This window comes from Carica papaya, chromosome 8 (assembly GCF_054855325.1).
Source record: "Carica papaya isolate Zhongbai chromosome 8, ASM5485532v1, whole genome shotgun sequence".
NCBI lineage: Eukaryota > Viridiplantae > Streptophyta > Magnoliopsida > Brassicales > Caricaceae > Carica > Carica papaya.
Genome location: NC_142316.1, coordinates 25,269,005 through 25,285,613, shown reverse-complemented (window position 1 = coordinate 25,285,613; position 16,609 = coordinate 25,269,005). Strand labels below are relative to the sequence as shown.

Below are 16,609 nucleotides of genomic sequence, written 5' to 3'. Positions count from 1 at the left end.
ATTTCCAATTAGTAAAACCAACAAAAATATTATAATTAAAATACATAAGGTATTATTATATTAAAATTAATTATAATATGTTGAAGATAAATGTAGAAATTATAATTTATTTTATTTATAAATTTAAATTAAAATAAAATTTATCTTTAATTAGATTTAAAATAGATTTATTTTTAAAAAATTATATTATTACTTAAAATTTATCTTTTATGAAATTTAATTTATATTTATCTTTTACATTATGATAAATTATTTTTAAAAAAATTAAATTCGATATAAACCTATTTAAAGATATTTTAAGTTGTTAAATGTGGAGAGAGTAAAGTTAATGAAAGTTTAGATTTTCTTCTTTGGAAAAAATCCTAACAACTGGTATTAGAATATTTATTAATTATGAGCATGTGAACAAATAATATAGAGAGAAGAGCAATGAGAAAAAGAACAAAAAAAAAAAACTATGGAATAAGTCTTAAAGATGTCAAATAAATCTTCATCAATATCAAAAAGGAAAAATTTTCACCATGCGGAGTATGCAGGAAAAACAATCATGATAAAAAATATTATTAGCACAAGAATAAATTATAATATTTTTATTATAAAAGATTTGGCGTATATATATAAAAAAATTACAAATTAAAGAATGAGCAAACAAATTTTGCTCAAGAAAAAAAATCATTTTTAAAAAATTAGAGAGAAATGTTCTAAGAAATTTTGATGAGAAGTACATCAAATAATTGAAAATTGATGAGAAGTGCATTAATAATCGGATATTAGTGAGAAGTACATCAGCAATTGAAGAGAAATATTTCAAAATATGAAAATCAAATAAGAAATATTAGAGAGAAATGTTACAACAAAATAAATTTGATGATCATAATTTTTACATTAAAAGAAAGTGTTGAAAATAAATATAAAAATTATAATTTATTTTATTTATTAATTTAAATTTAAATAGAATTTATTTTTAATTAGATTTATAATATATTTATTTTTTAAAAATTATGTTATTAATTAAAGTTTATCTTTTATAATATTTAATTTATATTTATTTTTTAAATTATGATAAATTATTTTTAAAAAATTTGAATTCGATATAAGTTTATTTAAAAACACTTTAAGTTGTTAAATGTAGAGAGAGTGAAATCAATAAAAATTTAGATTTTATTCTCTGAGAAAAATTTCGATACAAAACATCTTAATTCAACTTTTTTTACATCACAAATTTAAACTAAAAGACTAGGAGATTTCTTTCAATGTCTTCCGGAATCTTTCAGTGTCCTGATAGTTAGATGTTATAAAAGTAAAATTTTAAAAATATATAAAGAATAAAATATGAAATTTACTTTTTTCATGTTCCTCCAACTACAACTATAAATCATGTGCCCAAATCTTGATTCCATTGTTATAGTAATATTCTATGGCTGAATGTGGCTGGCAGCCAGCTATTTTTCTTATTTATTTTATAAAACACAAAGCACAAGTGGTAATTAGAAATTTATGAAGCCAACTAATTCAACATGTGCTTTTAATTAAATACTATCAGTGGATGATCGTCTGGTACTGATATGAGCTCCAATAAGAGCTTCAATGTTACCATTCAAAACAGAGTTTAAGTGAGGGAGTTGCAGACCAGTTTTCAGATCATGTACTAGTTTGTGAGGATGAGACATGTATCTCCGCACCTCCGTTTGCCATGGATCAGCAATACCATCTCTCCTGATGCTCTCCACGTCACGAACTCCTTGCTCGTCTGCAATCACTAGGAGCTTTGCTTTTAGTCGATTAATGGCTTTGATCTTGTTTGTGAAGCAGCTCCTTTCACCTGTTTGTAATCAACCAAGAAGTTTTCTGAGTTTTCTTCTCCAAAGCATCACAGTAATCATTAAGAAATTGTTTACCAACAGATCAAACAGAACACATATTTATTATAGTAATATAATAGCTTAATAAGAACAGACATGACACATAACCCACTACTCAAATCCACATTTTCATAGAAATTGGTGGAAATATCGACTATCCAGTCAATGAATGATTGGTAACTGAAGATCTTACTATGTATAGGATAAGCAAAATTTTGAATACCTGAAGATTCAACAGTTATTCCAGTAGGAATATGTTGAATGCAAACCATTGGCTCGGTAAGGCTCTGTTTGTCTCCAAATGATGGAAACGAGATAATCAAGTCATCATCATTGATTTGTACTTCAGGAGATGTTCCAAGGAACAAAGGAACAACATTCACACTTGCTGTTGCAGAGCTTCCCTGAAAAATTTATAATTCACAAATAAAATGGTGAAATAAGCACACCTTGGTCAAAATGGCTAGTGTATTGTAGGAGCAACAAACACAGACTCTATAATGAAATGGAATAAAGAAAATCATGATCTACGGGTGGCAAGCCAAACATCCAAGCAGAAAACAAAACACAAGCAACAGCTTCAAGGCTAACTCCTTAATTGTAAGAACTAAAGGACAATAGAAGGTACCAATAGTGACAACCAAAAGGATAAAAAAATCTACTTACATAAAATAGAGAAAGTTGAGCGAAAATTTTCTTTCATTTTGACTGATAAGAGTAGCTTAGATGTCTTAAACTTTTAGGCCATCTAAGGTAAACAGTAACCATACCTCATGATGTGATCCATCTAGAGAACTTCTTATCATTTGGTGGACGCCTTTCTCTCCCATTAGATATCCATAAGCATACTCAAACTCAAACTCAATTATTGCTGAACTGATGCCACCACTGATGGAAAGACGTTTCTCGACCAGCCTTCCTCCATAGCCTTGTTTTTCGGCCCATTTGGTATACATGCTCAGAAGTTGTTCTGCCCAAATCTAGATTTGGAAATTCAAAATAAAACCGTATTCAATAATAGGAAAATAAATTGGAGATCACAAATTGGTCTTATAACTATTCAGGTCTACCAAGCTTCAAAAAGCATTGCACCTTTACAAAATGGTGTCCATCTAATGCCATATACTAGAAAAGCTCCTGCAACTCTCTGAAACTTTTTCCATTGCATGGAACAAAGAGAAGAGTAATTGTGGTTTTTGACATGGTTGAAATGTAATTGCATGTGCTATCAGGATCGGTTGGAAACTGTTTCATATCTGAATACTGAAATTTAAGAAGGATAAAAGGAACCTTTGTACAGGAACTGCATAGAAGAACCAATGATAATCTGATTGAGTCCCCATGTACATGAAGTTATAGGATAGTGAGTAATCAGGCTGCACCAGATAATCTGGCTGACTCCCCATATAATATAAAGTTAATTATCCGGAATATACATCTATCTTAGATATCTCCTGTGCAGCTATGCTAATTTCATAGAGCAAAAGCAGGTCTTTTTCGTATATTGAAGCTAATAACATTTCATTTTCAGGGGAAAAACTTCTCTTCCAGGAAAAAGTCAAACTAAGAGGGAAAAAGCAGCAAATAAATAAAACCTCAGAATATGTGCTTCCATATCCAGCTTTGATGAACATGCATGCTCCCTCCATGTCATATGGCTCTGTAAGAAGCTTAGACATTTCATACTGATGCAAGCACTTGCTTACATCCAGCGACACAGTGTATGCTTGCTTAAAAAGTCCATAGTCAATAGCATCCATCTCTGCCAATTGAGTTATCAATTTTGCCTCTTCAACCTAGCAATACAGGAGAAAATTATCATTGAAACTATTCCCCATTTCACTTTCTTTTGATGAGTAATAAGTACCTAAATGGATCTATATACAGATTAATGCAATTTTATATATTATCCTGGGGCTATCCAGGTGCATATATCCACTAAAAACATATAAGAATGAACATCAAAGCCTGAAAAGAAGTGACTGGGTACTACATGTTGCGTACTGCAGATACGTCTAAAACAAGTACATTAAAATTATGACAAAAGGATGCGTTGTATAAGGAAAATGAAAAGATCAAATAAATAACAAACCCTATTTTCCAATAGTTCAACCCTATAACATAACAACAAACGCAGCAGTCTTGATGACAAACTTTTTCTTAATAAAATGCAAATTCTTTTTCTTGAAGACTTGCACAGAAAATCAATGAATTTAGACGCTACCTTATACTTTAGATCTTTGAGAGAATCAACTGCTTTGGTAATACCAGCCAACTTCACCAGAACCTCGTTTGATTTGACAGGATCATCCCACAAGTTATAGTCACGTAACATTGCTTCTTGCTTGATCCATCTTTCTTCTTCAAGGTCAAGTGCTGTTGGTGCCAATGTCTCAGCACGGAGAATTGCGTCTTCAATCTTCTTTTTTAATGAAAACAAACCTAAACACACACAATCATCACTAGAGCTTGCCATGAAATTATCAAAAATCTACTTTCTTTGACATAGAATTCAGTATAGGAAACAAGTAACTGTAAACTATCCAACATCTAATAAGATTTAAAGATATGCAGGTGGCATCAGTGAACTCACAATATGATGTGCTTTGCCCTAAGGTTCTGAAGAAAGATAGTGGTGTTGATGTATTAAGGCATAACTAACTGATTTTCGTCTGTTCTATTAGATATTTGATATTGGTTCAATGAATTATTTAAGATGATATTAGACAAATGTATCAAAAAGGAAAAAAAAAATAATTTCATTGCTAAGTTTGATGGACATGTATTGTTGAATAACTGGTGGCAATAAATTATTTAAAAATTTTGAAGAGCTAAAATCCCACAAGAACCAGTAGCTAGAACATCCATTAAAGAATGGATACACCTATCTGAGTCACAACTCATTGATCTATAAAACGGGGAGTATATTTGTCAAGATGTTCCACACTTGATGCGGTCACATCTGACTCACCATGTAAATACCTTTAACAGTTACAGACCCCAAACATTGAAACTTCAAATTCCGTTCCAGTATCTTCTCAAAAATTTTCATGATAATAACAAAAAATTAATTTCAATAGAAAATTGTCTCAAACATTTCAAATGAGCTAGAAGCCAATGAACTCCGCTGATATTTACCCGTTAAATCTTCAAAAAATAGATTCTCAACCGCAATTCCAGAGTCCAGAGACATGCTATACACAGACGAACACAGAGACACACACATTGAACCAGAAAGAGAAAGAAGAGATATACCCAGTTGCTTATACACCCTGTCCTTGTCATCAGTGGAATGAGAAGCTCGGACAGCGAAGCCCAGACGCTGAGCCGATGTGTTCTTGTGATACTTTCTTGGGCAAGCTCGCGATGACCCAGCCGGAACTCTTACAAATGAAGGCTCTGCTGCCATGGCATGGCAAATAGCAGGAGCTATTCACAAGAAGATGGGGATTTTAACAAATCCATGGAGAAGAAAATACCTTCATTCTAGTCATGGCGATGGGTATTCATTTGTTTCAATCACTAGAAAGGGCCAAGAATCTGAGACTCTCCGGACATCCACGTATTCTTCCTGGCTTCCCTTGGGCTGTCCCTTATCCTAAAATGGAAAAGCATTACGTTCATAATTCCTTACATTAATTTTGATTAGTGCGGGAAAGAAGGAACGAATGCCCGAAGAAAATAGTAGATGACAGAAACCAAAAAAAAAAAAAAAAGGAGAGGAGTATTTAATTTTTAATTTAATACTATTTACTTTTAGATAGGTAAATATAAGTATGAGATTATTTATAAAATATAATTTAAAAAAATTATAAGGATAAAATATAATTTTTTGTAATTCCCAAAACATTATTTCTTCTCAAACAAATAAAGTTCAGAGTTTAAAAGCACACAATTCTTAATGATCCATTAGTTACTTTGTTCTAAAATTTATATAATATTTATTTATAAATCCGAATACATCTTTAACTATGAAAAACACAAATTTTTATGTCTGGAATTAGCATAATCTTGATTAAATCTAAAACATATTATTTTAATTTCATTTAAAATTTTATCATATTTTTTTTATTGAAATAAACGTATATTTATAAATAAATTCAATACTTTAAACATAGCCTAAAAATTTTCGGTTGTTATATATCATGTACTTTTTTTTTTCTGGATTTTTCCTAACAAAATTACTCTTATTAGAAACATATTGATATTAAAAGTTTTTTTAAAAAAACAAGATTCAATTTAAACAAAAAATAAAGATGGTTACATGTTACTAGTTATGAAACTCATTTGATTATATAACTCAATTAATATACCATTCCCAACTAAAAAAATCTTTTGATGACTAACACAAGAGGAATATAAAACTTTTATGTTTCCTAAATTGATACCATAATTTTAATAGACATCTTTTTTTTTTTTAATACATATATTTGAAAGAAAGATATTCAAATTGTCTAAAAAGAAAAAATCAATCTCAATACAAAAACATGTAGAAAATAGTTAAAACTATGGAGTATGAAGAAATTCAATATACGTGAATTTTGAAAATGACTTGTTTTATAATATAGGTACTTTTAACAATGTTAAACTTTTTACAAATAATATTACAAAAGTCATTTCCAACCAAAAGAATATATTATAGTGTTGGTAAGGATCAGAATTTACAATATATTCTAATATAAATTTTAATGAATGCTGACAAAAAAAAATAAGCTTTTACAGTGACTCCGCAAATTGAGGAGCTTCGAAATCAAGTTCCTGTCTCATGACACAGTTTATTAACCAGTCACTGCTGAAAGTCCATATTTCTTTCTTAATAGCTGATAAGGCCTCGTCCATGTCGTCTTCACATGCAATGAAGATTGTTTTTGATGTGTCTTCAACTTTGTTCAATCCACAGATAGTCTGAATTTTTGAACATGATCAATAATTTTGAAGGGCATGTGAAATTGCTGAAGGAAATGTTACTAGGATGCTTTAGCTATTATCAAATGCATCCAAGTTTATATATGTAAATTACCCATATATCGTATATGTATTATGATCCAGGTGAGGCTAATCTGAAACATCTATAACATGTTATTGAAATATTCGGGAAGTCTTATTTTTCTTCAGTGTCCAAGTTGGACACAGGAACCAGAAAACATAAATAAAATACAATTTACTTTCATACATAGGCTGTTTTATAGGTTTTTTTCACTGTCTCGAAATTGATATTGCATTCTTGTCCATATATTTTGAATTTGTTACAGCATGCTAAGTAATGTGTGATCATTAATGTGACTCTGCTATGTATGCTAACCACAAGTAAACTTCCATTTGCAATCACATGCCTGTTTAGCTAAGAATCAGAACAATTCATGTGCTGGGACTTACATTTCCACCAGCACACCTGACAATGGCTGAAAGGGTTCCAGCACCAGGTTGAACATGACAAGCTATGCATATATCATATTCTTTAAGCAAACCATGTTCTCTAACTCTGGCTCTAAGAATTGCGGTTTTCAACTCAGTTCTGTACTTCAATATGTAATCTTCATCATGTAGCAGATAAGAATATTCATCTATACAAAAAAGACGCAGCGTTAATATGGTATTCAAACTTTTTTTATAAGTTTTTGATTCCACTCAACACTTGAAAGAAAATATCTCTTCCAACTCACCCACAAATCTACCCTCCCTGTAACTGTCCTTCAACCAGCTGGGGGAGACTATCCAAGCTCTGCTTCAGCATCCACAGCTCTAGGTTATAACTTAAACAATAAAGAACCAGCATTCAAGGCACATGTACAATCAATACATTCAAGTCAAAGGATGCAGAAAAGCAAGAAACCTCAGAAAAATGCCAACTGGAAAATAACTATATATATAGACAGAAGTATGGGAATGAACATTGAGATGACACCATAAGAGTGCTGCCTCTGGAGGCTTACAATATCTTTTTATTCGAGAAAAAGCAAAATAAAATGTTCCCAGATTCTTCACCAAAGGCTGACCTTGTTCCATTTAAATGACATAAAATTAATCACTTCCATAGGGTGTTTGCTCTGGAAACATGCAGAAAGCAACGTACTTGCTCCAGTGCTCATGCTAGCTCTATTTCTCTCTCCTAGAAAATCAGCAATCCAAGATACACAGAAATATACAAACAAGCACCAAAAAAATACAGTGATTGTGTTTTTCCATGACCAGGATGAAAATCCTCTAGTTAAATGACTAATGCAACTCTAAGGTCATCAGTTAAACTTAAATGTTTTTATCCAAAAAGTAGAGATGCCCAAAACAAAGTAGATTTTGATAAAAGAGACCGGTTTTGAATTTATAAAATTATCTGTTAGATTTTAACTCACTTTGATGACTTTTCATGAATTCATTGGGATCATACAATAAATGCTGAGAAAAATTCAAAGTAACTAAGACTGACCCTGAACAAAGAGCAGCACAGAAATTCAATGTCCTCCTTGCTTTTCCTGTCAACATGTGTGCTAACACTTCCATCAGAGGTAACAACGCCTCCTAGGTTTTCAATCACCTATACCCAAAGAAAAGCAATGATATATGTGAAAAAAATAATTTATGATTGCATATGTGAAACATAAGAGAGAAGGAAATCTATACAATTGAAACAACAATCTCTGTTAGTAACCAAAGAAAACAGGTCATCAGCAAATTTGGGCTGTTCTTTTCCGTTTATGAAGGACCATCCTAAATGGTTTTTATTCTCCAGTGAAACCAAGATACAGTTTTTTTAAGGTTCCTCGTATGCCAAACAATTAGGCCCACAAACACCCAATCCTGAGAAGCACCACTAGGAGACAGATGGGAAACAGTGGAAACTTTCTTTTGATCTTATTTCCAGCAGCAAGAATGGCAGAATCTCAGCAAATCATGATTAATGGAAACTACTTAACTATGAGATGACTTGTGAAGCTGTGCCCAACAAATACATAAATGAGATATACCTTTGTAAGATGTGCTTTCTTAGTATCATCTGCAATATTCATCAACATGATTCTAAAAATTTCTCCATTTGATTGACACTTTTTATCAGTCTGGGACTCCACTATCATACATCTTGGTATACCTTCTTCTACATTATTTTCTTTGCTGCAAATGAACAAACACTCAGGAGCATAAACTTCTAATAGAGAATTGCTCTTTGGTTGTCCATCTTCAGACTCTGACACTACAGCCCAGTTGGAACCTAACCGAGAGACATCTTGATGGGTTCCCTTAACCTTTTTTGACTTTAGGGAGGATAATGAAGATTCCCAAAATCTTTTCTTTCTGCCTTGAATTGAACAAGAACAGCTTTTTCTTACAGCATCACACCTTTCCTTGGCTGCATCCATAGCCATGTTGCACTGCACTACCTCGTCTCCTCCAAAAGTGCAGGGGTCCTGACAGTTGTGTATTGAATCTCGATCAGAAGAGAACCCTGTGAATAAGAAAAGAAAAGAACAGGGTTGCATGATGAAAACCTATGAAGGTATGTTGTAGAACTTAGTACGAGACACACACCATAATTTCTTTTTAATGTTCATGTCCTCTAAAGCAGTTGTACACGTTTCGAGACACAAATAAGTTCTGCGTTCTTTTTCAAATTTGTAAAATCTTTCTTTATCGTGAATCACTTATGTAATAATTCAAAAATAGCGGACGGTTCAGTTTATTTAGTGGAAAAGAAGAAAATAAGTAATTTACTTCAGTATGGAATCCTTTTAATTCCTGCCCAGGAAAAGAACCAAATTTATTTATTAAACAATGTACAGATAATCAAAACAACTCAAATTTATACTTACCATCTAACTTACAGTTCTCTGTAGAAAAACTATCTTTCACCAACACCTCAGGTTGAGAACATTCAGTTCTGGAGATTGTTTGGCCTAATGACGTCACAATATTCTCACCCTCGCTCAGAAATGCATGAGCTACAGATTTATTGGAAGCTGAGGAAGATTTCTCATGATGCTTTAGTGGTAGAAGGAACTTCAGAGTTTCTGAAGGATTAAATGCATTAGCCCCCTTAAGATGAGAAAGCATGAGCGTAGATCCACCAGGAAAACATAATGCTCTCTGAATACCAGCTTTAATAGGCAATCTTCGAACTCTACCCTTGGTGCCAATCTCTGCTATTGATATAAAGCCCTAAACTTGTTTCAATCATTACAAAAGGATGAAAATTCAATCAGCATTTTCTTTTCCACAAGAAAAAATCAACAAAAAACTAGCAGCTACATCCAAAAAATATAACTCAAGGAAAATTGCCAAGCGAATTTCCCAGCTCAACTTTCTAGGAAATTTGATTTAACATACCTGTTTAAGCCAAAATCCCTGAGATTCCTTATCTCCCCAGCAGAGTATATTATGAACACCAACACTCTGAAGCCGCTTCCTTAATTCATTATAGAGAACGCGACCGATTCCCTGAAAGTTAAACAAAATACACTAGTTCTACTGAGAAAGGACTTTCCATATGAGGCGCATATTATCAATCACAGGAATAGGAAAAAGAATGGGAAGAAATTTTAGTGGTACAATAACAGGTCATGGTATACAGTTAAAAAAATCATCCAATAAAATCACTAATACTTAATAAGTCCTAAAATAGAAAGAGCAACTATAGTTAACCTTCTTTTGGTACATTGATCTGACAGCAGCCAGAGGTATCTCAGCATAATGTGTATCAGCAGGGACTATTTGATAAGTAATAGCAGCTATAATCTGTATACAAAGAAAGGAAACGGTTACACTGGAAAAATATGGAAATACTATGGTCAGCTGAATTACATTATAGGTGTAAACTAAACCAGTGAGGAAGGTCAAGAAGGCAAGAATAAAAATACGACAATATTTGTGTCCAATAACATAAACTTGATTGAGTATCACCCTTTCTCCTTTGAGGAGAATGGAGGGAACATGTTAGATATTTTGACTAACTTGTAACATTTTTTTGCACATAGGTGGCTCCTCTTAGTGCCTCATAATATTATACAAAAAGTACGAAACAAAACAAGAAAGACCGTAACCGATATGAAGCATGCGTCCTATGGCAGCATATGGTTGGGATTACCTCCACATACATAAAAAGAACACTATTATAAAGTTTTATTGGGATTAATACTCTGTCAGGAACCTTATTCATGGACTAATGACTGAATCGGTTAAGCAAAACAGGAACTGCGAAGAAAGAGAGAGAGAGAATTTGATTTGAAAATTGAATTAAAAATGTATCAGCCTTTCCTTCTCACCAACGGAGCCAGCAATAACCCAATCAATCCCTAAAAACCCATAGATCATACACCCCAAGCTGTATACTGTAGGGCACCATAATAAAAGATGCTTACATGTTTCCTCTGCCTTCACATAGCAGTAGCAGCAATTCACCAGTATCCGACCTCTAATTCTCAGCTTGTCAATGGTTAAGATTCTCTCCCAACATGCCTCCCAAGCAAAAAAAGCAGTCCATGGAGAAACAATGGTTTTCCAAATGAGTTTAGCAGGAAAATCTATCCTGACAGCACCTCCCATACTACTCAGATGGTTGTAATACAAAGTAACAGAGAAATTCCTTTCTTTTCCAGTTTCTACACTATTTGATCCTCAGAATTTAACACCTGCTGTGTTGCAAATACTTGCAACAGTTCTTCAAACTCACCAATCTTCCAATCATTCAAATTCTGCTTAACATTAACTGACCAAGCAACATTCTCATTTGAAACGAGGTAAGCCTCCTCTACAACCATGTCCTTAGATTGGGCAACACTACAAATTCTGGAAAATCTTCTACTTAGGCAGCCTTCACCAACTCAGTCGTCATCCCAAAATTTGATCTATTCCCTCTACCAATCCTCCATTTAATACACTGCTGGAAGCAATTCCACTGCATCAAAATTTTCCTCCACAAACCTCGTCCATGTGGTATAGCAATTCTGTTACCAGATTTTCCAGCCATTTACTCACCCCATTGCGAGTCAACAATCCTTTCTCATAATTTGTTTTCTTCCCTCCAATACCTTCATAGTCATTTTCCTTGAAGCGCTTCATTCAATTTAATACCATGGATCGTATACCAAGCCCCCCATAGTTGAGTGGATCTTTGATGTCATCCCATTTCACCAAATGATACTTGCACTCATCATCAACATCATTCCAAAGAAACCTACAATGGATGGCTTCCAACTTCTTAGCCACCTTGACAGGAATAGTCATTGTTGAGAGGTAATAAATTGGGAGATTAGCCAAAGTACTTTTAATTAGAGTGAACCTATTACCTTTAGATAGAAAACTTCTCTTCCACCTCGCAAGTCTTTTATCAAACATGTCGATAACCGATTCCCAAGTAGCTTAATCTTTGTAATTTGCACCCAACGGAACCTCAAGGTACTTAAAAGGAAATTTAACCTCTCTACACCCCAAAATTTTGGCATAAGACCTAGCTTTACCGCTGCCACCAATTCTAGCTAATTCTGACTTATTAAGGTTTATTCTGAGACTCGAAATTGCTTAAAAGCATAAAAGTACACATCTCAGATGAAGTAAATTTCTCAAATCTGGTTGACAGAAGATTAATGTGTCATCAGTAAAGAAAAGATAGTTACCCACCGAGACTCTCCTACTCAACTGGAGCTCATTAGCCCTCCCTAATAATCCATTGAGTGCTTTCATAACCAAAATAAAGAGGATCCCCTTGTCTTAAACTTCTAGTAGTAGTAAAAGAAGTTGTTGTGATGCACGATTTCATTTATTTCCTCCATTTCTGTCCAAAAGCCAATCTATACAGCATATAATCAACAAAGTTCCAGTTACATAGTTATAGACCTTCTCCATATCAAGTTTACACACCAAGCCATCCTTCTTATTAGTCAATAAGTCATTTACCGTCTCATTGACAGCCATCACAGTATGAAGAATCTGTCTTCTCCCCACAAATGCGTGTTGGTATTCCCCAATTATTTCTCCAAGTAACCTGGACAATCTCCTAACCAAGACCTTAGCAATTAATTTATAAATGCAGCCCACCAAACTTATAGGTTTAAAGTCTTTGAACTCATTGCACCATTTCTTTTAGGGATGAGGATGATGAAAGTAGTATTCACGGATTCCATGTGTTGTATCTTCTGTCCTCCATCACAATGGATTTAACTTTAGATTGAGTTTGTGATACTATAGAAGCATAGGTTTCTTCGAATTCTAGCAGCTCTGGTACCAACTTGTCAGAAACCTTACTTATGGGTTCGTGACTGAATCGGTTAAGCAAAATACAGATGAAAAAAAAAGACAGAGAGAGAAAGAGAGAGAGGGAATCGAGAGAGAATTTGAATTGGAATCTAAATTCAAAACGGATCTACCTTTCCTTCCTGCCATGAACCATTTGTATATGCATCTAACATCTTTCAGTTAGGTGTGTCCTTATTGTTATTACCAAACTAAGCCAAAAACCCATGCTGTAACTAAAATATAAAACTGTCCTCTTTACTCACACCTATTAACATTTTTACCCCTTTTCCTATAATATACTTTCAGCGGCTTCCTTACGAACTGCAGCTAATACACACTTTCCACATGTGCTAGGAGGAAGAATATTCAACAGCTGATCATTAAATAGCCTAAAAATATCCAAGAAAGGGAGCACAATGAACCTACCAATTCATCGTCTTCAATCAACTTGGATTTCAAAAGCAACGTACAATATTTCCTGCAAATTTGTTCACATTGGTTATTTTCCTTTTAACGCATGACAATTATCAATAAATAATAGAAGTGTTGGTAAACATAGAATAAAGATTAAAACAACTCAATTAATTTAGGAACAGCTATTTTTGAAACTAGGGGAAGATAAGGAGAAAAAGAAAGTAAATGTTCTTTACCCATTTGATACACATTTTTCAAGGAATGTTGATTGTTTTCCAGTATTTGCAGCATAACTCATCGAAGGTAGTTCCCTCGTGTATATGCTCAGTATTTCCTAAAAAAAGAAAAATGATACATGCACCTCTTGTCAAAATATATTCCACAATCCCTCCAAAAAATAGCAAGGTACATGACCACAAGCCCTTGATCCTGAGCAGACATATAAAAGCGTAGAGAGGAACACACCTGGATATCAGAGCTATCATGACTATCATCGGCATATTTGGGATTAGCGAGAACAAACAAATAATTATCCAGTGAAGCAGATACTCTTTCTTCATCCCCTGAAGTTATTGAAGTAGAATGTTAACAAGGAAAAATAAATTAACATAGTATACTACACTGATCTTGGTTTGCTTTTGCTTGGGGAATTGAGCAGATTCATTCCAAAGAACAAGCAAAGTAGTATTTTTGCCAGATACAACAAGCAAAAACCATTTAACAAAATCTGAACAAGACATGGCCAAGGAGGAAAAAACCAGAACTAGCCAACTAAACTATGACCTCAAGCATCGCACAAGAAGTTCTATCTAACATATAAGATGAAGATTGCAACTAAGAAACAGGCAATAAACAGGCAATAACTAACTTAAACAACACATTTGGTTTTTGTAAACAGACTTAAAACACTAATATGCTGGCGTTTAGCTTCTGCCAGGAAATAATGTTTTTTATAATAGCTTCAGCACACACTGGCTAATTTTTATCTGATTACTAAGCACTGTGTTTCTCTCCAACCATAAAAATAGCCAGATAAAACCCTCCCTCTAAATGTTAATCCCAAAAATAGCATCAAAAGCAATGACAGAATTTGAAAGACAATCTTACCATTAGCTTCAGATTTCGAGTAGCGAATACCATTGCTTGATTTCTTGTGCGTCTCTTCCCTCACTAGTATGGAGAGTAAACAAACAACAATGATAAGCCAACTAAAAAACGAATAAAATAAAGGATAAAAAAGCCTGAATACAATATATGTGAAATGATCCTAAATGGCATGGAATATTCAAGGGACCATTACATCCCTCAATGTCTCGAGCAAGGCTATCCAACACATGATCAAGACGGTTTGGGCTCTAAGCTGCAAACACATGATGGCCAACAAGAAAAACAAGGCTTTTACATGATTCAAGATGGACTTGGACCAAAACCTTAAAGGTCTTGAAAGGGGAAAGTCGAGCTCATCAAGTCAAGGGAAGAGGTAACCAATAACTTGTCCTGCAACAAGAGCAAAACCGACCCTTAAAGAATCCTATACCTCAAGGATTCTCAGTCACAAATCCATAGGGAGTTTTATCCTCCTCCAACTCATCAAAATCAAGCCAAAAGGAGTTCTCAAAATTATAAACAGCTTGGATTTGCAAATGACAAATTTCTCTCATTCAAGAGAAATTTTCTCCTAATTTTTCACATCACAAGCGGCCAGCCCTTCACAAGAATTTTTCTCCTTTTTCAACTCTTCACAGCCGGCCATTTAAGAGTCCTAATACCTAGGGAATTTTGGCCAAATCTCTTCCAAGAAGTCTTCAAGCAAGCGGCCACCAAAGAGTTTTCACCATCAGGGACTCTCGGGTTTTTCATTCCTACAAACATGGGAGCCGTCCAACTCTTATTCCAAGAGTCCTAGACGATTGCTCTCACCCAAAAGGAGATGGAAAGGTATGTGGAGAATCCAAGATTTTCTCCAACAAAATCTGGCCACGATTCAAAGCTAAAGGCGCCTACTTTGTCTATAATTCTAGCCGTCCAGTTTCATCATCAAAGACTTAAAATTGTGTTAAAAAATTCGGAAATATTTATGAATATTTAGGCGGACCTTCAAGTAACTGCAAATTAAACTCGACACATAGCTAATCAGAGAGTACTATTTTTCATGTCTTTACAAATTTGTTGCCAATATTCAGGGTTAGTTCTCAAGTTTAAGCTTCATATCTCACCTTGGAATGTATATCGTCTTGATAATTGAAGAATAAGAAAAAACAGAAAATCTCGCTTCAAACTAAGAATGCTGAGGATTATATATTATATTTTCCTTTCTTTTTTTTTTTTTTTTTCCAAAGACCAAACAAACGGGTAGTTTCTATAGAGAAAGAAAAACAGATATATTCATAGAAATCAGCTCCACCGAACAACACAAAATGAAAAAGAAAATGAAGAAAGTCCAAAACCTGATATTTTTATTTTTGTGTTCCTTGGGACAGAGATTTCGAGGGTTTTTGGATCAGATTTGCAAGTGAAGTTGTGCGCTTCCACCGTAACTTGGCAACTACCTGGAAAAAAAATGGTAGACTGTTTGGAAAAGTAGGGGGTTGGTTGCCCTGCGATCTTTACCAATTGGTATTGGAGAGGAGGGTGGGACTTTAATTGGCGGCATTGATTTTGGAGCGAAATTTCGAAGTTTCCAGTATGAAAAATAGGCATTTGTAGCAGACTAGATAGTTTTATAGGCGGGGACGAGGGTATTCTCGTAAATTCATAAATTTTGAGGACCATAATTATAAATAAAGTTATATTACAGTTTTTAAGTGGGAGTGACTCGGTTGAATATATAACTTTATTTTTTAAAAATAAAAATGCTAATATATTTCAATTGTAACTTAATATTTTTCATCAATTTTTATTACGAGAAATACTTTAGTGCCTGATCTAATTTTTTTTTTGTCTAATTAAAAATAAATAATATAGTTGATTTATATAAAATACGTGAAACATAAAACTTTTGTTTTTGGATTCCCAATATTTTATTAATCATTTTCACTAAATTTTATTACACCTTTTGAACCGGCTTAATTCACCTAATAATCAATTTAATATTTTATTTCATAAATATTTAT

At 33.5% G+C, this 16,609-nt stretch overlaps 2 protein-coding genes across 2 annotated transcripts; both read right to left on the bottom strand.

Annotated features, from left to right (window-relative positions):
• Positions 1-1,508: 1,508 nt before the first annotated feature.
• Positions 1,509-5,494, bottom strand: PRFB3 (peptide chain release factor). The gene is made up of 6 exons (XM_022035354.2): positions 5,118-5,494; positions 4,087-4,304; positions 3,458-3,658; positions 2,633-2,842; positions 2,086-2,266; positions 1,509-1,822 (listed from the first exon to the last, which is right to left on the bottom strand). The coding sequence occupies exons 1-6, from the start codon at positions 5,269-5,271 to the stop codon at positions 1,530-1,532; spliced, it is 1,257 nt and encodes a 418-aa protein (XP_021891046.1). The 5' UTR covers positions 5,272-5,494; the 3' UTR covers positions 1,509-1,529.
• An 899-nt stretch (positions 5,495-6,393) lies between these two features.
• LOC110809484 (N-acetyltransferase) lies at positions 6,394-16,196 on the bottom strand. Its single transcript, XM_022035342.2, is given in 14 exon segments — positions 6,394-6,767; positions 7,239-7,426; positions 7,526-7,584; positions 8,287-8,337; positions 8,339-8,394; positions 8,825-9,300; positions 9,665-10,010; positions 10,179-10,289; positions 10,494-10,586; positions 13,509-13,560; positions 13,733-13,830; positions 13,962-14,059; positions 14,604-14,666; positions 15,944-16,196. Coding segments are annotated over 14 exon segments (2,133 nt in total). The 3' UTR covers positions 6,394-6,578.
• Positions 16,197-16,609: the final 413 nt, after the last annotated feature.

Bases quoted from the DNA above. Each gene is read 5' to 3' on its own strand.
- PRFB3 (XM_022035354.2), bottom strand. From the start codon at position 5,271: ATGGCAGCAGAGCCTTCATTTGTAAGAGTTCCGGCTGGGTCATCGCGA. The intron at 4,305-5,117 runs GTATATCTCTTC...GTGTGTGTTTAG, and splicing joins CAGGGTGTATAAGCAACTGG to GTTTGTTTTCATTAAAAAAG. The intron at 2,267-2,632 runs GTATGGTTACTG...TAAATTTTTCAG, and splicing joins TAGATGGATCACATCATGAG to GGAAGCTCTGCAACAGCAAG.